The sequence below is a fragment of the Callospermophilus lateralis genome, chromosome 9, assembly GCF_048772815.1.
Source record: "Callospermophilus lateralis isolate mCalLat2 chromosome 9, mCalLat2.hap1, whole genome shotgun sequence".
In the NCBI taxonomy this organism is placed as follows: Eukaryota; Metazoa; Chordata; class Mammalia; order Rodentia; family Sciuridae; genus Callospermophilus; species Callospermophilus lateralis.
The window spans coordinates 60561114-60585263 of NC_135313.1; the positions used below are offsets into that span (position 1 = coordinate 60561114).

A 24150-nucleotide genomic window follows, 5' to 3' on the forward strand; every position below is an offset into this window, starting at 1 on the left:
GAACTCAAGATCTTTTTTTTTCTTTTAAAAATAATATATCTTAACTCTATCACTGAAATGGTCTACAAATAATGATAACATAGTAGTTATATATGCCCCCCTAGGACCCAGACTATAGTCTCCAAATATCATTTGCCATTATAGGGAACTACATGGAGAAACAGCTGACTCTAGTTACCAAGTGGAGTATGTTCAAAATGAACACTTGCTGTACCAGAGAGCAAGGATATCATCACTACTTGGCTAATGTCAAAAATGCAACAGCCAACCTGGAAGGATTCTCACTACACTAAAAGAGAATGATTTGCATTGAAAAGAAGGACTGAAATGGCAAGAAACGTATTAACTATATAAAAATCCATGAAGTCATAAATAACTACAATTTATTGAACTTCATTAGAAGTCACTAAGGCATCAACTTGTTACTTCGAAAATTTATAAAATAGGAAAGAATCAAGCCTTCATCCTGCCAAACTATATATCAACAAATGTTAAAGTTCTTTATAGATAAAATCCAGCTAATAAATTAGAAGGAAGAATATTTTTTTTGTTTTGTTTAGGATTTTTTTTTAATTACTATTTTGTGGCACCTAATGAAGCCACAAATCATCAAGGATTGCTAAAACCCTTAGGTGAAAGACCAATACGGGATGTTACAAGGGAGGAATTAGCCTAAGGCTGTTAGCCCACTAATCAATGCTGACATAAATAGAACAACTAGCTGTTATGGAGTTCCATTTGAATGTTTCAAAAACCAATAAGATTCTTTTAAAAGATTTTCTCACTTGACAGGAATTTTTATGAAATTTTTACGTAGAGTATAATTGCATGGTTTTCAATTTGCATTATATATGTTTCATAAAGAAAATGTGAGAAAAATTCCTGTATTTCAATCCCATTGTTATATTTAATAACTACTTTTTCAAAAAGAGTTTCAACTGATTTTAATCCTTCAATAATACTTACTGTGAATTCATGTCTTCTACTAACTGAGTAAGCTTTTTCCAGGGATTATACTCTGAGTCAATGCTATAAAGTCGCATGTGCAAGGCTAATACATGGAACAGCTGATCTGAAAAAAGTAAAGAAAGTGTAAATAGAAAGTTCACATAATTCTTCCTGAACAAAGTTTTAATTATTTCATAAAGAAATCTGAATCCTACCCTGATCATTATAGCTCATCAAGTTCAAGTCCCAATTACTTTATATTCTCTATTATTTACTTATTTATTTAGCAGTGCTCAGGCTTGAACCCAGTCCCTTGAATGTGCTAGGTAAGCATTCTGCCACTGACCTACATCACCCAACCCTTCACATTCTCTTTTAAGGTAAACCCCAAAATACATATCCAAATGACTTCTACTAGACTCTAGACTGTCCTTATGGCCAATCTGAATTTGGGAATTGTTCCCCCTTTATTCCATACTTTGCCTTGACTTTATGCTGCAGCCTTGCCAATTTGTGCTCTATTATGGTTGCCTCCTAACCAAAACTTACTACTAACTTCATCTCCCAATCCTGGGTAGTATGGAGTAATATCCTTACACTGTTAGATGAAGTTCTTCTTTCCCTAAAGATGATGATGATGATGATGATGATGATGATGATGATGATGATTATTCCCTAAATCTTGTTTAGACTGAAGAATGAATTCATCATCTTTTGGTTCAACATGAAGAAACAATCACTGAAATAATTGTATTATATAGGAATACTATTCCAGCTATTTTAATTTCTTCTACCTGAATTAAAAATAATCCACTAATCTTAGCTTTCAACAAAATTCTGCTCATGACATTTAAAATATTTGTCTAAAAATTTTAAATTATTCATTGAAAACATCCTAAGTTTTGCTTTTGCATCAGATGTCCCTTTTTGTTATGTGACAAGCACTGGATAAAAAGGTTCTGCTACAAATACTGAAAAATATTTGTGAATCCAAAGTTAAAATCTGAAGAGTCAGATAATAATTTTAGATACATGAATAAAATTAAATCTTAAAACTGGGTAAAAAATTTACCTGAATAACATAAACCTATTGTCACTGATTTCCTACATCAGACTTTCATTTTCTCTGAGCAACAGACTTAGAAATCAACTATATTTTATGATTAATTTATCAAAGATCCATTAATATAACTCTGGCATGGTGTTGATGGTAGTGTGTATAGTAGTTTAGTGAAGCTATGAAGACATGAGCTAGAATATAAGCAAAATACATGTTCTACTCTGTGCAGTAGAAAAGAGAAAAATATTTCTGTCAAATTTCGATCTAATCTCTCTATACCAAAAGAAAAAAATCAAATTTTCTTATTCAGTTTCCTCTAATTATGTCAATGTAAAGTCTAATTTTCTGTTAAAATTTCTTCATTCTATTAATTTTAACACTAGCTGAGTTACTTACTTATTACATGCCAAGCACTATTTTCATAGTAACTTTACATCACTTCAATTAATGTTCACAAAAATTCTACTAAGTGGGTAACATTATTATCATCCCATTTTTAAAACAAGTAAGTTTCCCAGCTTTCCAGTTTTTCCACCACAGCCTCCTGGTTCCATGGATGACACTGAGAACAACAGAACTTTTAGCAGAGGAGTAACATGAAAAGAGATACATTATTAACTTTTATTTCAATTCAATTATTATAAGGGTTTTATCTGTAACTTTAAGAAATCATTTTAAAGACTAAAACCTAAAAGTGTTTAAAAGACTAACTTCTTCCGGCAGAAAAAAAATATTATCTCAAGTTGCAGTATGGGGAGTTTTGCAAATTTCTTTTATATAGGTGTTAACTAGGTCAAAGCGCTTTCTATCTATCTATCTATCTCTCTCTATATATATATATCTACCTATCCGGTATTGAGCCCAGGGGCACTTTACCACTGAGTCACATCCCCAGCCCTATTTTGTATTTTATTTAGAGACAGGGTCTCGCTGAGTTGCTTAGCACCTCGCTTTTGCTGAGGCTGGCTTTGAACTTATGATTGTCCTGTCTCAGCCTCCCCAGCCACTGGGGTTACAGTCATGCACCACCACGCCCGACTAATTTTTTATTTTGAGACAGGATCTCACTAAGGGTCTTTCCAGTTACCCACATTAGCCTTGAACTTGGAATCCTCCTGCCTCGGCCTCCCCAGTCACTGGAATTACAGGTGTGCAACACCATGCCCAGCCAAAGAGCTCTTTTAATTATCTCTTTTCAAGATGAAGGTTCTAATAACCACATTACATTGAAACCATGGCCAGCACAGAAATAATGCTGCAACCAGCCTATTTTCCTAATCCCTACCATAATTAAAGAATTCAATATCAGAAGGAAACTTTTTCATCTTCTAATATTTCTGCATTCTACAGAAGTTACAAAAAGTTACCTTGCCAGGTCACCCTAATAATTAGTGGAAAATCAAAGAACATAATTCAAGATTTGTTACTTTCTAACTATTTATACCATCCCACTTTTCCTAGAAGTTTGATATTTTTCCCCCATAAAGTACCAGAGACTGAACCCAGAGACTAACTTAAACCACTGAGCCATATTCCCAGTCTTTTTTATATTTTATTTAGGGACAGGGTTTCACTGAGTTAATTAGTGCCTTGCTAAATTGCTGAGGCTGGCTTTGAACTTGTGATCCTTCTGCCTCAGCTTCCCAAGCCACTGGGATTACAGGCATGCACCACCATACCCAGCTTTCCGAGGGATTTTTACGATTAAAAGCAAAGTTTAAAAAGCGCACACACATATACACAAGCTTCCTTTCCATTTCTGTAAAAACTACAATTATAACCTTGGGTCATGTTCTGAAGCTACATTTTATCATGAGAGTTTTTAGTACTGGCTATAACTAGAACTGAAGAATAACACATCTAATGAAGTATATCTATCTTTCTAAAACAACCTGAGAATTACAGATAATTTCTGTAGGAAACAGAGAATTGACCAAATAACCATTAATATATTTCACTATATTTATCCAATGTACTCTTTTCAAATTTTAGTCTTATCAAGAAAGAATAAACTTTATTATTCATTTAGAAGTGAATATACCTCTAATGCCAGACAAATACTGAAGACATAGGAGGAGGATAACCTATAATTAAATGACTTAAAAGGCAAAACTTAAAAAAAATTATTAAACATGAGATGTACATGACGTTTAATTTAAAAAGTTAAAAAATAACTATATCTATAAAGATTATATTAGAATTTTGAATAACAAATGAATAGATAATTAACTCCTTTTATGGTATGATTCACTTTAAAATTGTTAAGTTTTATTTACATTTACAAAAGGGTTTGGAAGTGAGAAATATTATTAAGTTAACTTAAAGATTTATTGTCATTTCAATATATGTATATAGACATCACTGTCTAGTAGGAGCCAGGAAGTCATATGTCCTTAAACACATTACCTAAATTTAGTTTTATTAACTGTAGAATGAATAGACTATCACCCTTCTGGGCTGTTATATGGTAACAGTAATTACAGCAATGCATATGTCTGTAGTACGCATATGCTTAAACAAATGCATATACATAGCTTTCTAAAAATAAATTCTAAATACAAAACAAATTTAAAAACTTTTACTACTAAAATTACAGATTATGACACATTAAAAACATAAGGTTTCTGTATAAATCTACCACTATACCAATAAGTATTAACACATATTCTTCACTCTCTTCTCCTCTAAAATTTTGGTAGCCCTCTTCCCTAGTTCTTCTCCAGTTCCTTCTCAGTTAACATGCTCTTCTTCCCCTACTAAAACCCTAAAGATAACATTCTCCATAAGAAAGGAAAAGAATCATACTTCACCCAAGCCCATGTCTTCTGTAGCTCCCTTTAAGTTTATAGTCAAAAATCTCTCTAGAATTTCAGATGTTCAACAGGTACCTCAAAATCAAAACATTAAAAACTAACTTGATTATATAGCTCAACCCAGCTCCAATTTTTGTTACTTTTATAATCCCTATTTGAGTGAATGACACCACTTTCATTCAAACATCCAAGGAAAAACTTAAAGTCATCTCCCATATCCATTTCCAACTGATTGTCAATCCTATTAGTTCTTCCTCCTATGATTCACACTTTTCTGCTCCACTCCATCACTACATCATTACTCCCCTGGTTTTCATAATAGAGAGTTTACTAAATAAAACACCCTTTGTTTCACTCTTCCCAATCCCTCTAAACAGTCTATTGACAAGATTTCACATTTTATTGGTGAACTACTGAAGGAATAGGTATATAAACCCCTTCATGAGCTAGCCCCTCTCTTCTTTTTTAGTCTTATTTTTTAACATTCCTTCCTCTCTTTCTCTTTTTTAAGTATTTCCCATTGTGTCATGGTGTCTTGTTCTGTCTTTGTAAGCTGCTCTCTCAGCCTAGAACAGCATCTTCTTGTCCTCTAGGCAAACTCAATTCATCTTTCAAGATCCAGTTCATGTGCCCCTTTGCTCTTCTTTTCTGATACCTCAGAAGAGTCTGATCATCCTTTGTTTTAGGTACTCTCTGCAACTTGAGCTAACTCTATTTTAGCATTTCTTAAACAACCTTGTAATTATTTCTCACATTTTTCTCTCCTATTCTCTCAGGAAAGAGCTTCCAGAGGAGGACAATTGTGTCTTTCACCTTTGTATCTCCAAGGTAGCACAGTGCTTGACATATAATAGGATTTTTACAAATTTAAAGATTAAATATTTTATGAATAAATGTATATTCTTCTAAAAATCAATACAAGTATAAAATTCATTGTGGTTTTGCCTTTATATTCTTCCCTTTCTGACATAATGGCATATGGGTTCAGTAACCAAGAAGTAGGCCAGTTAATCAGCTCTAATTTCACTGCCCGCAAAGAGACTGACCTCTAAACTCTAACCACAAAAGCAGTGTTTGACCTATTAGTTCCTATCATCTTCCCCACGCTGGCTGCAGCAACAACTCACCTGAGACAAAGAATTCCACTTTCAGTAATGTCTGATAATCAAATTCTTTACTACCTGACAAATCTAAGGTATTAGAATGTGCTAATCACAAGACAGACACATCATTACTGAAACTGAGAAAACAACACTGAAAGACCAATTTGTCCTTAAGAAAACTTGAGATTTAATTTTACGTACTCTTTAACTAGAATTTAAAAATAAAATTTAATTATACTTCCTAACTTTATCAACATCAAGGAAAGATTTTCTTACAAAAAAATCTGTAAAATAAAACAACTGTAGGGCTGGGGATATAGCTCAATTGGTAAAGTGCTTGCCTTGCATGCACAAAGTCCTGGGTTCGATCCCCAGCACCACCAAAAAAAAAAAAAAATAACTGTAAATTCATTGCATACTTAAGAGTTTTACATGTAAAACTATGAATATCATACATGCATGTAGATATACAAAACACTATTATGCCAATTTTTATGACCTCAGGGATACCCACTTAATAAAACTACACTCTTTTAAATTGTTGTACGTCAAAATCTTTCAAAATGCTTTTGAAACAGATGTGCACTGAGTTTAGTACCAGGTTGGAAATTCTGTGTCTGTCAGTTATTTCTAAACATGCAAGAAATCTAAAACTAGTAGATTATTTCTTAGTATAACTCACACTAGCCATTAAGACATAAATATATATTAAAGAGAAGACGTATATAAATTGGTTCTATCTTAAATTATACCACTGTTGAAATGTACCTAAGATAAACTTAACTGGGTCTCTATTTCCAGATCATTCAAGATTTCAGTTTTGGGGCTGGGGTTGTGGCTCAGTGGTAGAATGCTTGCCTAGCATATGCGAGGCCCTGGGTTCAATCCTCAGCACCACATAAAAATAAATAAATAAAATAAAGGTATTGACAACTACAACTAAAAATAATTTTTAAAAAAGATTGCAGTTTTACCAATCTAGTCATTACTAGTCATCACCAATTAAATAATTGTTAATGAAAAAAAAAATCTCAACTAACCAAATGACTCTTTGAAATACCATAGGGGGTAGGGAGCTCCATTTGTCTGTAACTGAATAATCAAAATGAAGAAACTGCTCTGACCCAATTAACACAGGATGAATGTAATAGGTATACATATACACCTCTCACAACATAGCCAGTTTCCCCTGGTTTCTCCATACATCCCTGAGACATCTGCCATGGAAAGACAGGAGTAAGCTCCTCAAATGAGGCCTGGGAACAGTTCTAAGAAGAAAGAAGAGATAGGAGGCTAATGTTCTGGGGTGACAGGAGTTAACTCACCTTTCCCTATGCCACTCCTAAGCATTCCAGGCAAGGCAGGACAGGGAGAAAAGTGGCAATTATAGTAAAATTTTAAAGGGCTAAAGGGAAAGTTTAATAATTATCTTATGTAACAAAATAAGAGATTATATAAAAATACTTTAGTTCCTTTATCCAGTATCATTTGATCTTTATTTAACCATGATAGATGTATATCAGAAGATCAGCACAGGTTTTATCATCACGACTCCCACAATAAGAAATGGAGTTCGGTGACTTTCCTAAAAGTCAACAGATAACAAATAGGACTAGAATCCAGGTCTTCTAACTCCAACTCACTGCTCTGGAAAGTGAGTTTCCAGCACTGTATTCTATGTGGCCTCTAGTCAATAAGGGGACACATGAGTTTGTAGGTAGGACAAGGAAGTTTTGCTTGCTTTAGAGAGGTATTTTCCCTCCAAGTGGAAGAGGGGATATACTGAAGGAAAGGTTATCTTTAGTACTTTCCTACTTCCCATACTGTGTTCCTCTCCTGTCTCCTGGATTTCCTATACCTCCACTTCCAGACAAATTATGCTGTCCTTCTCTAGTTGCTTCAAGGATTACATGTATTAATATTAGCTTCAGCAAACTGTACTCCATCTAATAGCCTCCCTTCTCACCTTTACAACATGATATTGGGTAAGAGGGGCACAGTACTGCTTCCACAGTACTAGGAAGGGGATGACAAAGATCAGTTCTTAGAACTCCTAATTTTCTCCTTATGGGAAAAGACACACTCCATGAATCTGTGTCTTATTTAAGCAGTTCACTGAAAACTGGGTGGGAAACGTTCAATCACACTACAGAAGAAAGGAGCTGCCCTGGCCTAAGCCAAGTAAGATGTGAGGATTCCTATGTCTTGATTGCAGAAGTTATCAGTTGTAGTACTCAGTTCCTGGAATGCTCAAATTATAATGTGCAAAGCTTTGGCTACCTGGGCCACAAATCACAGAACCTTCAGAAAGATTTAAAAGACTAGTTAAAGCCACCCATATAATTCAAATTTTCATGCTGTATTCTTACTCCCCTTTCATCTCCCAACCTCCCAAAATTAACAAAGTATTTTATTCACAATAGATAAACTATGTAATGGAAATAAATCCAAGCCTCTCCTCCTAACCTGTCTCTTAACTGATCAATAGATTGTTACGTGCCTTAGAACATTTTTTAAAAAATTACACAGGACTACATGTTTATAACTCTGCCCCCAATTCATACATTAAAATCCTAACCCCAAAGGTCATGGATGGTACTGAGGTCATTAGTCATGAAAGGGATTAGTACCCTTACAAAAGGCTCAAAAGGGATCCTCTTACATTCCCTTGTGAGGTTTCAGTAAGAGGATGTCTGTCTATAAGAAAGCAGGCTCTTACTGGACACTGAAGTTACTAGAACTTTGATCTTGGACCTCCCTCTAGAACTGTGAAAAGTAAATCTGTTATGTATAAGCCTCCAAGCCTATTTCACTATGCAGTCTGAATGAACTAATATGAAAAGTGAGCTAAAAATTACTGTTATTTTTGCTCTGTCTCCTTATCACACACCAATTTAATGATGACAGTGTTGCAGTAGTAAAAATACTAATGTCAAAATTTTGAATCCATAATACTTGAATTCTTAAAATAATCCTGTTTGGATATAATAAGGAACAGAACCAAGAGGTTAAATGACTTGCCCTAAACCATTTTGATAAGGTCTTTCTTGATAAGATCATAAATTACATCAAAATGAAGTAAATCAGAACTTCCCAAATGAAAGTGTCAAAACAAGAGTTTACTTCAGCCTCTCTAAGGTTAAAGGATTTTCCTGTTTTTATTTTGTTTTGTTTCTATTGTTTGGCTTTTGCCAGTTGTATTTTTGCAGTGCTGAGGTTGAACCCAGGGCCTTGAGAATATTAAGTAAAAGCTCTACCAGTGATCTATATCTCCTGTCTTCAAGTTTAGTTTCTAATCTCCATATAAAATAAACAAATGCATTTGAGATGTGAACTTTGTGACTGTAGTTAAACTATAGTAATGAGCAGAAAGTCTCATACCTAAACATATGGAAAAATGTCGTTCTAACAAAATATTTTTTATATTATGTTCCCAAATTAATAATTTATCAAATGATACTTGTTGATGGTTTCAACAATTTCTTCTTGAGAAATACACTAAAAATATCATGGCAAAAAAGTTGCTGAAAGCCTGTGAACTTCACTAGAATCTATGGCATTTCATATCTACTTTCAAATCACTTGAAAGAAGAAATAAACAGAGTAACCTCAATGAAACACTGTGTGTGTGTGTGCCAGATCCAACCCAGGGGAACTTTACCACTGAACCACATCCCCCGCCCTTCTCATGTTTTATTTTCAGACAGTGTCTTGTTAAATTGCTGAGACTGGCTTTGAACTTATAATCCTCCTGCCCCAGCCTCCTGAGCTACTGGGATTGCAGGCATATGCCACTGTACCCAGCAAAAACATTTTTTTAATAAAAAGCTATGTTTTCAATATTTACAGCTGCTTGGTCCTACATCTGTTGCTAGCCAAATTGATAGTACTTATCAGTATATATGGCAACTTGTTAACCCTAAATCTCATTTATTTTTCAAAATCTTGTTAAAATAACACACCTACCAAAGCTTCACTGACTCCATCAGCTAGATATAATCCTAAATCTTTTAAATATCCTAGAACTTTATCCATAGCATCATTAGAACTTAACACTTTCTATCTTATAACAAATGATCTAGGACCAATCCAATCCACTGGATGTAAGGTTCTAAATGCCTGACATTCCCTGGTGAATAAGGAAGACTAGAGCTCTGACCCAGAAATTAGAAGCAGTGCCATGTGGAAGCTGACACAGCTGGCTTGCAGCAGGATTCGAGGGAACCAGTAAGCAAACTAGTGAGAAATAAAGGAGAACTAATTGCTGTCCAGAGGACTTAGGACTTGAGAAAATGTCTGAAGGGGTAGCCCAAAACAAAACTAGGATTCTCAGTGAAAGGCTAGCAAAAGAAAATAGATGGCAAAAGGGTTAGCACCACAGAGTCAAGAAAGATCCCAATGCAGCAGTGTGCAGTAGAATGTCTTTGACTAAGCCCATGGATAAAAGGTCTTACAGGTTCTATACCCTTTGGAACACTTAAGAGTAGGGAATATGTCTTACATAACTGAATTTAGAGTCAGAAGAGCTGGGTTCAAGTGCAAGCTCTGACATTTTCCAGCTGTGTGAGACTTGGCAAGGCAATCACTCTGAACTTCAGATTCCTTTTCTATGAAAAAGAGATAACACCTATTTCACATTGTCATTCTAAAGATTAATAATTTATGTGAAAGCACTTTACAAACTCTAAAACTTCAAGTAAGGTATTATTAAAATACCACAGTATGCTACTATGTGAACTAATTTTGCTAATTTTTTTAATTGTGAAAATTTTTCCAAACACTGGTAACTTTACCTCAACTATTTAAAAGTTTGTTTAAAGATGTATGTGTTGAATGGCTTTGTTTTACTTTTATTTGATTCTTCAGTATAAATGAAACACGTAATATTTTCTGGTTTAATTACTGTAAAAATATCAATCTTCTCTAAGCTCCTAATGCCCCCCCAGTACTGTGTTTTGGGGGGGGGGTGTCCTCGAGTGTGCATACACATGTGTATCTCCATAATTTCTTATCATGCATTGCTCAATCCTTTCCAGACAAAATTTATTAAAAGTTATTCCAGACTAGAAAATCTTCAATTTCACCAAGAAGTTGTGATGGAACAATATTCTAATAGTATTATTACTTTATTTTTACATATTGTAGTGTTTTTAGAATGATAAAAACAAAAGTTCTTTTTATCACTTACTTAATTAACAAAGCTCTTACTCTATGAAAAGATATTATGGAAAAAAATACACTTTAAAAATGAGATACTTAAAATATAGTGAAGAGCCATGAATAGGAAAAGGAAAATACTGACAAATGAGAATTCCCTAGGAAAAGGACAGAATTCTTGCTTAACAATATTACTAAAATTCCACTGGAAGATTGGGGCAGGGGGGACTTATACTCTAAGATCCTGCTAACATCAATTTAAGTCCTCATGCTCAATTTAAACTACATTTTAATTAGATTTGAGTAAATAACAAATACACTGAGTTTACATATTTACAAAACAGAGGTTTATATAATATATAATATGTTACCGAAAAGCCTTAGAAGAAAAGCTTTCATAAATATTAGCATAAATAACATAATAAGTAACTGAATAATAAATGATATGAAAACTAAAAGCAATATTAACTTATATTTAGGATGAACTAAATCATGACCTTTTCTGTAGTGGCACATTATAATCTCTTCTTCACTAAAGGGGAAAATAAAGAAACAAAAGTTTGGAACTATCAATTTATTCTTTAAACTAAAATTGAGTCTAGTCACTGGAATTTTATTACTGTTTTCAAAATTCTGGAAAAAAAGCATCATTTACAAGTCTCTGAATAAATATAAGCACTTCAGAGGAAAAAAATGAAATGAAATCAATATTTTTTAAACACTGAAATTTTAAAATATTGAAATCTTTTTACTAACTACTTTCTAACAACAATTTCTAGAACATTATCATCCAATATCAAACATCAATTAAGAATAAATTAACATGAAAAATTCATTTATTTTAATTGAATTGACAGTACCTACCAATTCAAACAGATCTAAAACCGCTTTATAGCAACAATTTCCCCTTTAAGACCTATTACAAAAGTGCAGAGTATAATTAGGATATAGGTACATATATCAAGGGGTCAATATATACTAAATACTCATTTAAAAAATAACTTCCAAAAGTTTAAGTTCAAGGAATCAGTGCTAATCCAAAACAAAATATCAAAACCTATAACAATAAAAATTTTAAGATTAACTTGGTGAAAATTTCATGTCTATATATTTTTTAAACCACTGCATTTTATTTTATTTTATTTTATTTTATTTTATTTTATTTTATTTTATTCTTTTTTATTTTTATGTGGTGCTGAAGATCAAACCCAGTGCCTCGTACATGCTAGGCAAAAGCTCTACCACTAAGCCACAATCCCAGCCCCGCATGTCTATATCTTTATGTTAGAAATTTTCAGTTACTTTTGGTCAATTCTTTGCTTTAAAATTGGTCCAAAATTACATAGACTTTTTTTGTTGTTGTTGTTAAATAACATGTATATGTTGCTACAAGCCAGTATGAACTGATAATATTAATAATTATTATTTTGTATTTGAGAAAATATATTCATTTTTCAAACTTCATTATGTATTTTAAACAGTTTAATTTCCTATACTCATCATGCTAGGCAATATTTCAACTCCAGTAATTTGGAGTCAATAATTAGCTACATTGTGACATTAAAAAAAATTACTCCCAGTATTCACATTAATTCTCTAAACAATGAGTAAACCATACTAATAAGCATAAGAAAACATGCTCATGAAAAGTCCACTATGTTATAAACTAACTTTCTCTCAAATATACTTTCACAAACAATAATGAAGAATCATTCTTGTTTTATAACATAAAATATACACATAATTAAAAGCAAAAATCTAAAATTCTGGTATATTTTATATCCACAATTTTGATATATTTTAATATATACATCAAAATATAACAAGAGTCTTCATTATAAAGAATAACAATATAGTAAGAATCTATAGGCAACATAAATCCTCTTTTAAAAATATCTTCTTAAATCAACTCAATGTAAAATTCTTTAAAAGAATTAAAGTTTGAGGATAATATTTTATACCCGAGAATAATACATTTTAAAAATTTTGAACCAATGTAAATATGATCACTTAATATGGTATTTATGACTGTACAATCTTAGTACAGAAAGAGCCAAATATTTTTGATTCTTCTAAGTACAGGATTAATTATTTTAATACAATTTTTATGCCTCTGAGGCATAATTTGTCCATATTTTTATTTGTACATTAGAATTATACATAATGGTGGGATTCACTGTTACATATTTGTACATGCACATGGTAAAAAAATGTAATTTGACCAATATCATTTCCCAGTATTTCAAATAATGCTCGGTATTTCCCTTTTCCTCCTCTCCTCAAGATTAACTATTTATAACTATATTATTAACAAAATTGATCATAACTATCATAAACAGAAATAGAAAATACACCAAAGACTACTTTGACTAATGTGCTTATAAAAATGATATAAACAGAAATTTTTTAAAATTTAACATTGTTTAATACTTACTTAAACAAGACCTCTTGCCAGCTGTGCTTGCACCACCTGAACATAAATTGCCTCCTCGATGAATCAATTCAAGTTCCAAATTGGTTCTATAAGTAAAGCATTAAAATATATTTCCATGACTAGGCTGAAGAGATCCTTTTTAATTTGCTTTATTGACATGTCTGAATCAACCTAAATAATAAAGTTCTTCAACTTTATTATCTGCAGTATCAGTAATAATTATATTTTATCTCATATTCAGAACTAAAAAGGAAACAACTTATACATCCTTACTTATATGTTCATATTTACACCTGCAAAAAAATTGTACACATTACCATGTCATTGTTGCAAAGTCCCAAATGTTGGCAAATACTAAAAACTAGGACTAAAGTGGGGCGGACAACCTGCAACATATCTCATAAACCTACAATATGAATCTGATGAAAGAATTTGTACTCCAACGGTCAGCCACTAGGTGGGTAGTTATTGTCACACAAAACACAAGGTATATCAATTTTTCTGCTAGAGAAATGATTATCACTCATGAAGCTTAGATGGTATCTGGAAATCAATATCAAGAAACAAAATCATTGATATCTAAATAGCTATGAATAAAAACATAATTAATAGCAGTCTCTTTTATGGACTTCTACAAATATAGTAATTAAAATATACTGTGTAACTATAAACATTGTTAAACATCAGTATTAATTCATATAAAGATCTGAAATTAAAAGCTATTCAGCAATTATTAACTTATAGAGTAGTAATTAGTAAACTGACATTTTGAAAATTAAACTGCATAGAATCTAAAGATTTACTCAACAACAGTAAAAAAAATAAAAGCCAAAACAACAATAAAATTCTAGATTATAAATTAAATGGGGTTTTATTTCAATAATATTTATAAACTTAAATATACCTTTTTTTTTCAATGACTAAAACTGAATTAACTACTTTATATCCAAGATATGTATTTGACTCTAGCAGTAAGATATTTTCCCATCTTAAAATGGGGATGAGGGGCAAGTTTCAAGCTTATTTTTTGCAAGTGAATTCAAGAAAGATTATATCTTATTTTATTTAAAACAAAATATTTTCAACTGGTTTTGGTTACAATTTTGAACACAATGTTTTGAAATGATATTTTCACAGATTTACTTATAAATGCAAATTGTTAAAAATATTAATATTCCTAAATCTGTACATTTGCCACCCATTTCTAAAGAAATGCTTTAATCCTTCTACTCAGGGTAGGGGGAAAGCAATTTAACACTGATAATGTTCCTGCTCACAGCTCCATCTGGTTGCTGCTGATAAGGGCATCTGTGTGACAAGGGAATTTTCTACCCTTCAGGCGATTTGCATTGCTCACTGAACTTCTAAAAACCTACCAGCAAGGAAGCAGGGACAAGGATTTCATATTAGTGGACAGAAAGCGAGCGGAGACCAGCATGTGTTCCTTCATCAAGGGAATATAAATGAGATCAATACATTTTGTTTTCACAAATCTTCTGTTGCCTAATCTGTAGAAAAAAATTAATGGCTATATTCTCTTATAAAAACTGATTTCCTAGATAGTATTTTTAAAAATGCTAACCAAAAACATGAACAATTCTCACAAATGAATGTCAGAACCAGAATGTCAATTTTTTTCAGCATATTTGCAAAAATACTTACTAATATATAAATATAAAAACAATTCTTTTTATTCAATCACCATATATGATACTTTAAAAGATGATAAACATGTTACTAGGAATTTCATTTTAAAGGATATTTGAAATAAAACTACTAAATCTAATTTACTGAAATAAATTTTGGTGGAAGAACTCCTGTACAACATTTCTTTCATGTTAAAAAACAAAAAGTACCCAGCCAAGGGTTAATATGTAATAATATCTGGGATTTTAAAAATTGATTTCAGAAGCCCTATCAACTTTTCCTTACTTCATTTATATAAAAATCATCCCTTTAAGACTTGCTAGAGTGAAAAACACACAAATGGAATCATGTGTCCCTTGTCTATCACTCCTCTGGTTGAAAGTCACAACAATCTGTTTCTCGTTTCTGAATGGATGATGCACAAATAAAGATATGTTGAAAGTGGGAGGTTTATGTCCCTTTTGTTCTTAAAAAAGCCAATTCTATTTTCTATATTTTCTAACTCAAATATATTCAAATTAGTTTGTGAGAAAAAAATAAGAGAAAAATCTCTATATTTGGAAGAATGATAAGAAAGACTGCTAAAAGCCCATCATAGTAACAACCTACATATACCATATATCCACATAAAACCCCTCTAACTGTACTCTGCTTCTTTTTGCAGGACCACCATTTTTCACCTCTCTACCAGCCTTCAGCACTAGCTGTTATTTTATAAAATCTGAAAATAAATAAATAATGTACACAGATGCTCAAACTCACATTGGTCTGGTGGAAAGGGCCAAAGGCCCAGAAAAAAAGATCTGGATTCAAGGCCTGAATCTATCACTTTACTGGTTCAATAAGAAAGTCAACTTTTCTGGGTGTGTGGTGGGGGACAGAAACCTTCATCCACACCCCAGCCTACATTATGTAAAACTTGTGACTCAAGTTCTAGCTATTCCAGGAAGCCTTTCTGAGACAGGAAAGAAGCGCTTCCATGTACTTTGAATTTCAGTTTGCTTATCTTTCCTTTTGAAATTCTACAGCATTTTTCTATATGACTTTAAAAAAAATTGTACTCTGCTTCATATAGAATGTTGTTTATTAGTTTTGTCTTTCTATATAAACTGCAAATTCCTGAACAAGGACCACTTCATATACAGCTTCTAAACCCCCAATGGTGTGTAGCAAAGTGCTTAAAAATATTTAGGGGACTAAGAACTTCTTTGTTTTGGTATGTAACCAATTATAAGATTTTTATTACTCCTTGCAGTTAATTATCTTTCTCTTGCTGATTTTTATATTCCTTAAAACCAGCAATAACCACCCCCAATCACTGCCCAAAAATAAAAAAAGTATTTCAGGAGGAAAAAGGTCATGTTTAAAAGGATTTAAAAAATGTTTGAATACTGAGTATTTACCCATTTGTGATTTAAAGATGTCTGTCCAACACATTTCAGATACTCATGTTTCATTTTTCCATTTTTTTCTTACAATATACAGGCCAAGTGCTACTCATTAATATCTCTAGTCCCTATATAACTTGGATCAAAAAATCCTTGGCAAAATCAATTCTTAAAATTCATGTCACTCATTGTTTCAATATTGAAATTATGAGTTGGTATTAAAATAATCCATCTGAATGATTAAAATTTGCAACAGAATGGAAATCTTGGAAATACATTAAAACTTGAATAAAGTAATCTTGATTAATTTTTAAATTAAAAGATATTCAAGCAATCTCTTCTTTATTGCCTTCAGAAAATCCTCCAAAGTTTCACTATGCAAATAAAATAAAAAACAACTATGTACTAATTTTCAAAAATATAACTCAATTATTAAAAAAAAACAATTTTCCAGGCTAGTTACCAAAAATATTGGTTTTAAACATCAAAATTTAAGTTGCTGAAGAGCAAACAAAATTACTTATTCAACTGAGAGAAACTCACCTCTGAGAAACTAAGATTGTATTCCATTAAAATTATCAATGCCAAATACAAATAAACCTGCAAATTCTAATGGATTGTTACATTTAGGGATGGGGATGTAGCTCAGTGGTAAAGCACTTGCTTAGCATGCACAAGGCCCTGGGTTCAATTCCCAACACCACCACCAAAAAAAGAAAAAAGAAAAAAAAATAAAGCATTAAAAAAAGAAAAGAAAAAAGAGGGGCTGGGGTTGTGGCTCAGCGATCGAATGCTCACCTAGCACATGCAAGCACTAGGTTCAGCCCTCAGCACCACATTAAAAATAAATAAATAAAATAAAGGTATTGTGTCTGACTGCAACTAAAATTATATATATGTGTGTGTGTGTATACATATATATATGAATTGTTACTTTAATTTAAAAGTTAAACAACTTAAATTTATTATTAAATATTTTACTTAAATATTTAAATGCTACTAAATATTTTAATGCTTTCACCTTTTAGGAATAAATATTTATAGAGTGAGTTATGTGTTAGACATAAGATAATTATAAAGATCTAGTATTCTATCTTGAGAAAATTACATCCTGTTCACATAGGTTACAACATACTTTTTTCCTTCAATTCATGTTTTGTTAATCTTGAGTCAATTTGTTTTTTGTTTGTTTTCTTTGTAATAACTAAGTTAAACTTAGGACATTGCAACCTCACTATGCAATGTCTTGGGTAATTCCAACCAAAGGATAATCGTATTATATATTATCACTTTCAGAATCATTGTCTTGCTGCTTCATTAGGGATCGGAGAATAATTGGGGAATAACATATTTTATGTTTGTTTACCTATACACTTAGTAAAGCATGTGACAATTATCCCTGCTTCTCTGTTAAACAGAAAAACTAAAATGTGTTGATTCAAACAGTCTCATATTATCATTGCAAGCTTTATTCCATATATTATTTATTTATTTAAAGCAAGAAACAAGGATCTAAAATTTCAACTAAATTATGTCTAAATCAAATTATTTGTCATACTATAAGAAAATTGCATGTATAGATCATTCTTATTCAACAGAGTTTTCTTATAAGGTCAACTCTAACAAAATGAAAGGTATAAGTACATAAATATATGAATGAAATAATGTGTGTGTGTATATACACAGAAGTGTATATTATATATAAATATATAAAGCATAAGAGTGTTCTACCTTCAACCCAATCTTCTCTAATACTAGAATTATAATATTATACATAAGCTTTATATAATTCTGGAACCTTAATGAAGTTAAATAATAACTAAATAAACTAAATAATATTTAGTTTAGTGTTCAAATATTTTATTGCAAGTATGCAATAATTGGTAATTCTGGAAAGAAAACATTTAACTATTATACTTTCCCCCAAAGCATGCTGCATAAATAACAACTGTCCAGGAATATGCAGACTAGAAAATTACTTTCTAATTCATTATATCCTTTTATATCAATCCCTGTCCAGCATTTGCATTCTCAGACCAAGTCTAATTAATATTCCTTATCTTGAGCTCAAACTTGCTTGCTGCAATTTTTCTTAGTTCCATTTTCCCTGGGTTCTAAAGGCTATATATGGTTCATTTACTCTTTTGTTATCCTCTGCTCTGAGAGTAAATCAGAGAAAATGGCCATGATGTACTGCATGCATAAGAAAGGGAAAAAGAGAAGAGTAATTGAAAAAACACTAAACTTGACTCAAGAGATCAGAGTTTTAGTCCTACTCTGCCACTAACCTGCTACATGCCTTCAAGTCACATGATCTCCTAAATCTTACCTAGTATAATACTACTTGGACAAAACATGAAGTATGCTTCCAGAGATATTCAGGGGTCTACAAGAATGTGTTTACAAGTCCCTAACTTTGTCTACTTCTCCTCTCACTTCTTTTATGGTTCTTCATTTTTGCTCAACTAAACTATTTAAAATTCCTGTGTAGATCTATTTCTTAGGGTGCTAAGCACCTACTCAGTCAATTAGACTAATCAATCCTCTCAGAAAGATAAGAAAAGCATATTTCTAACTGCTTTCTTGAGCTCCTACTTACTGCGGATAAAGGCTTAGAACATGCCTGATGTCTTCCTTCTTCTTCTTTATCAGGTTTGCTAAACTATCAGTCATCTTTCAGGACATTGCTAGATTTTTCACTAAACTTATGCAAATAAAGTTCTTTTGTTTCTTACTATTCTTTTTCTTCCATAAATTAAAAATATTTACCATATTACAATGTCCTAGTTCTCAGTACTACCACTTTTTTTATAGGACTTATCTGTCCCAAAACATTAATAATATACTTTTCTCCACATATACTATAATGCTGCATAACACTTACCCAACATTCCATTCAGATTAAAAACTCTTTAGGAAAGACAGAGAAGTATACATCTCTAGTCTTCCTAGGAGGTTCTAAAATTAGCCATAATTTTAACCAATATTAAAAACATACATCCTTTTCTTAAATAAATTTAAGTGGAAATAAAACAAAGATTCACTGAGTGATAAAACGAATAACTAAATACAGTGAATAAGAAAATAAAAAAGTAATACTACATATACCTACCTAGCAACTGAGTACATAAAGAGAAAATCATTGTCTGGTGAGCCTGGGGTCTTGCTATAGTCTCGATATTTCTTCTGAGTAGTATTTTTTATATCTTTCATTACAGATTCCATTTCTTTACTTAAGTTGGTTTCTGACTACATAAATGCAAACATATATATAAAGTTTAGATTCATTTTTTTTAGATAACAGCCTAAAACTAGAATATTTATCAAATGAACATACAAGGAAATCAAAGTTAAAAAGCAAAATAGATTTAACATTATCTATCCACTATAAATATATTTAAAGTATAAAGATAAAAACAATCAGAAATAGATTATCTTATAATCTTTTGATTCTACATTGTTATCAATAATATTATAATCCAAATATGAATTATCCACACAAACTATAGTCTAAGCCAGTAAGTGGGTGTCATTAAATACTATTTTGGAATAAAATTTCCATGTTTTCAGAAAACCTGACTTGAATTTAAGTTTATTTTTCAAAGAATAATATCAATGTCTCTTTAAGCATACTTTAAACATATAAAACTTTGGATTTACAAAAGAAAAATAATCAGACTCTAAAATTTGTTTTGTGAATGCAAATTGCTAGGAGGTAAATCCTTCTGAGTAAGTTTAATATATGAATTTCTGTTTCAAAAGTCAGTAACTATCCACAGTTTTCATAAATTTATTACATAAAGCAGGCACAGTTGTCATTTCTCTCAGAAACCACATCATAAATCTATAATAAAGGTGAAATGCTTTAAGAATTTAAACCAAATGAATCCTACTAGATGAGATAAAAGATGGGTTCAATTACACAGAACCCCACAGTTAAGTAGACTGACTTATGGTCACACAACATTTTCTCTAACACACATACACACACACACACACACACACAGAGAGTAAATGCATAAATGTGTGAGTGTATGTGTAGATATATCTCCTTAATCTTAATGCATCTAATGAGCATATTTTTATGATTATACTACAATGTATCTAAACATCATGTGCCATATAATGATGTTTCAATCAATGATTAGCCATGTGTACAATAGTGGTCCCTTAAAATTATATTGCTTAGTGATTATATAACCATATTAATTTATGTAAGTACACTTACAATGTTCACACAATGACAAAATTACCAATTGACAATTTTCATAATGTCCCCATTGCTAAGCAACATGTGTCTCTATATAATTTGTTTTGCTTTGTTTTTAAATATTTCGACATTTTAAAAGGGCTTAACTGTATCTATACCTAATGGAAATCATGACCTGGAAGATGTATATTAAAGTTATAATGCTATAGGATAGGGAAAAGTCTAGCCTTCATTGATAATTTCTTCTATTATTTTCATTTTTGTTTTTCAGCAAGCTTAAACAGAAGAGAAAAACCTCTAAAAGCAATTTCTTCTAAATGTATACAAGTACAGAGTAAATTTTAAAAGGAAAGAAAATAAAACTGAAAAGCAGAGCCAAGTTAACCAGGATATTTCTGCCTTACACTGATGCTTACTGGGAAAGCTCCTGGCCGTCCCTGCAGTTCCTCCACTTCCTTTATGAGATCTTGCATGCTTTTGTTACTAGGACGTTGCCAAAGGTTATTTTCCACATTGCTTCCAGGATAACAAGGAAGAACACTGTTAGCAAACTGCCTACAGAGGGGACACGTGAATTCTCCTTTGTCCACTGAGAAACCCTGAAGAACCTGGTCATTCTAAAAGATGAAACAAACACATAGATATATAATGCACACATGTACAGAAAATAAAAACTATACCACCAAATTTTTTAGTAAACTAATGAACCATTCAAAGAAAGACATTTCTAAAATATGTCATGTAAAAACAATCTCATTTAACTATGGAAATCACTTCTTACATCATAGTAATTATGTAACAGCTTGTCCTCACCAAAGAACTGCCTAAGTATCTCACTCCACTCTCAGTATGAAACACTGAAAAAAATTATTCAATCAATCTGAAATATGGATATAAGATTTTTTAAAACTCTTTAAAACCCCACATAAGGTGAGTCACTTTCCACTTTCTTCAAACCCCGATTTTCAAAATTTATAAGAAACAATGGAGTCAGGCGCCGTGGTACATGTGGTACATCTTCTAGTTGATAAGGCCTGTCCTATTTTGCCTGTAAACTATTCTATGTAATCCCAGAGGCTAAGGAGGCTAAGCAAAGAGGATCAAAAGTTCAAAGCCTGCCTCAGCAAAAGCAAGGCACTAAGCAACTCAGTGAGACCTGTCTCTAAATAAAATACAAAATAAGGCTGGGGATGTGGCTCAGTCAAGTGCCCCTGAGTTCAATCCCTGGTGGAAAGAAGGAAGGGAGGAAGGAAGGGAGGAAGGGAGGGAGGGAGGAAGTAGTTTATCCAATATTCATGTTTTTTGATGTAGGTTAGATAACTTTTTAAAGTAAATTAAGCATAAAAATAGTGTGATGTGTCTTCTAAGGTATCTAACTGCTACACACAAGTAATTGAATAGCTGACTTAATGCTCATTTCACTGTATCCTGCAATGCAAGTATTTTAAATAAAAGAACTGAATTCTATTTTTTTCACTTTTGAAATTAATTTTTAAGTCCTTAAAAATGTAACAACATATCTCAGTCTAATTCTATAAATACTAAATTCCTATACATGTCAAATGCTGTGCCATGTAAGTATAGTTAAGATACATTTTCCCTTCTTAAGGTACTCAAAACTTAAAAGTAAATTTAAACAAATAAAATATATTGTGAGAAATGTGACAGAGAAGGCTTTCCAGAAAAGGAGAATTGTGAGCTGTTTTTAAGACACACAGAGTGCACTAGAAGGTTGAAGCAAGGAACCTGATCACAGAAGGGCATCCCAGATTAACCTTTCTCATATCCTTAAATCCAAAGAATGCTAGATTCTCTTCCTTGCTATAACTGAAACTAGACTCTTTCCTGAAGTCTCTCCAGAAGCCCTCTCCCTCATTCTCTAACATCCCTCATAATTCAGTATCCTCTCTAGTGCTGGCCTGGTACTCCTGCACGCTCATCTGTGGCTCACGTCTTTTAGCCATGATACCATGCTTTTCCTTCCTTTTCACTATCACCCTCTACCCTCACCATTGAAGACTCTGGTACCTAAATCAAATCTAATCATTACAAGTCCTGCCACCCTTCCATTCAGCATTAGTGAATAAATGCACAACCAATCTTATACCCTAGTCCCTTAGCTCTTTGACCTCAGAGCTTTTATGGTTTGACTTCTGTTCTACTCTAGCACCTGTTACCATAACCACAGCCTGTCCTATAGTGAACCAAAATTGTTCCTTATCTGAAGTACTAAATTCAAACCTCTTATATTTTGACCACCAAATCCTACTTCTTATTCCCTTCTTTTTCTTCTATTTGATAAGGCCTGTCCTATTCTGCCTATAAACTATGATCTATCACTTCAAAAACTCTTGGTAATATTTCCTACTCCCTTCCGTATGTCCTTCCATTTTCATGTCTAACAAAACCTTTACACAATACTAATGCAAAGTATAGCTTCTCCAATTCTATATACAAACAGAATGCTATAAAGAAAAATAAAATACCTTCTGGCCACGTATGGATTCCATCTTCAACTGAGTCCTAAATATCATCTAGTAATCTTTCTCCAACATTCTGGGAAGCCTTCTCATATCCAATTCGAAGTTCCTTAACCTACCCTACCACTGCCCCCTTTTGAGAAAGAAGAATTATGGCAATCCTTTAGCTCCTTGCCTTCTCCCACTAAAAGTACATAATTAATAAGTCTTTTCAGGTTTTTTTTTTGTGTGGGGGTGGGGGGAGGGTACTGGGGATTGAACCCAGGACCTTGTGCATGCAAGGCAAGCACTCTACCAACTGAGCTATATCCCCAGCTCCTTCCCTTCAGTTCTTCTCCCAGCCACTTTATTCTTCTTACCCTTGTTGCTGATCTTCCTAATTAGCTTCCCAACCACACTGCTACACAAGATCTAATGTATCTAGTGCCTAACATGAGACCTTGTTATTCCAAATCAAAATCTTTTAATGATCACCATCATCTTTCATCCTGATTCCTTCCTTCTCCCCATGTTCTATATTCAATCTCTCACCAAGTCCACAAGAGTATCCTTTTAAATGTATTTCAAATCTATAACATCTTCTCCATCTCCACTACCATAACCAAGTCCAAGCCACCATTATTTACTTCCTAAATAGTTATAATCACATTTTCTTCTTATGCCCCTTTAATCCCCTCTCTTATGCAACTGTCAAAATGACCTTTGTGGACATTTCATATTTCTATTTAAAAGCCCTTAATAACTTTCTCTAAAGAATCTATATGTAAAATTCTTTACATGGGCCACAAGGCCCTTTACAATCTGGTCCCAATTCTCTTTCCAGACTCATGTCTCATCATTCATTTATCTTATTTCATTAGATATTCTGGCACCTAGCAGATGTTCCAATAAGATCCTGTATATGCCTCAT

At 32.4% G+C, this 24150-nt stretch overlaps 1 protein-coding gene and 1 non-coding gene across 7 annotated transcripts in view; both read right to left on the reverse strand.

Moving 5' to 3' along the window:
• Ubr3 (ubiquitin protein ligase E3 component n-recognin 3) overlaps positions 1–24150 on the reverse strand; it is a 237067-nt gene that overhangs the window by 60283 nt on the left and 152634 nt on the right. For 4 of the 6 annotated variants that reach the window (XM_076865444.2, XM_076865439.2, XM_076865442.2 and 1 more), the window contains 4 exons: positions 21165–21377; positions 19663–19799; positions 13516–13601; positions 967–1072 (listed from right to left, as the gene is read on the reverse strand). In XM_076865444.2, the coding sequence (XP_076721559.2) occupies positions 967–1072; positions 13516–13601; positions 19663–19799; positions 21165–21377 (542 nt within the window). The remainder of the gene's footprint in view (positions 1–966; positions 1073–13515; positions 13602–19662; positions 19800–21164; positions 21378–24150) is intronic. The other 2 variants (XM_076865443.2, XM_076865440.2) reach the window with 1 other exon arrangement.
• On the reverse strand, positions 23481–23553 carry Trnaa-ugc (transfer RNA alanine (anticodon UGC)). Its single transcript has one exon. It is a non-coding gene; the product is annotated as a tRNA-Ala (tRNA).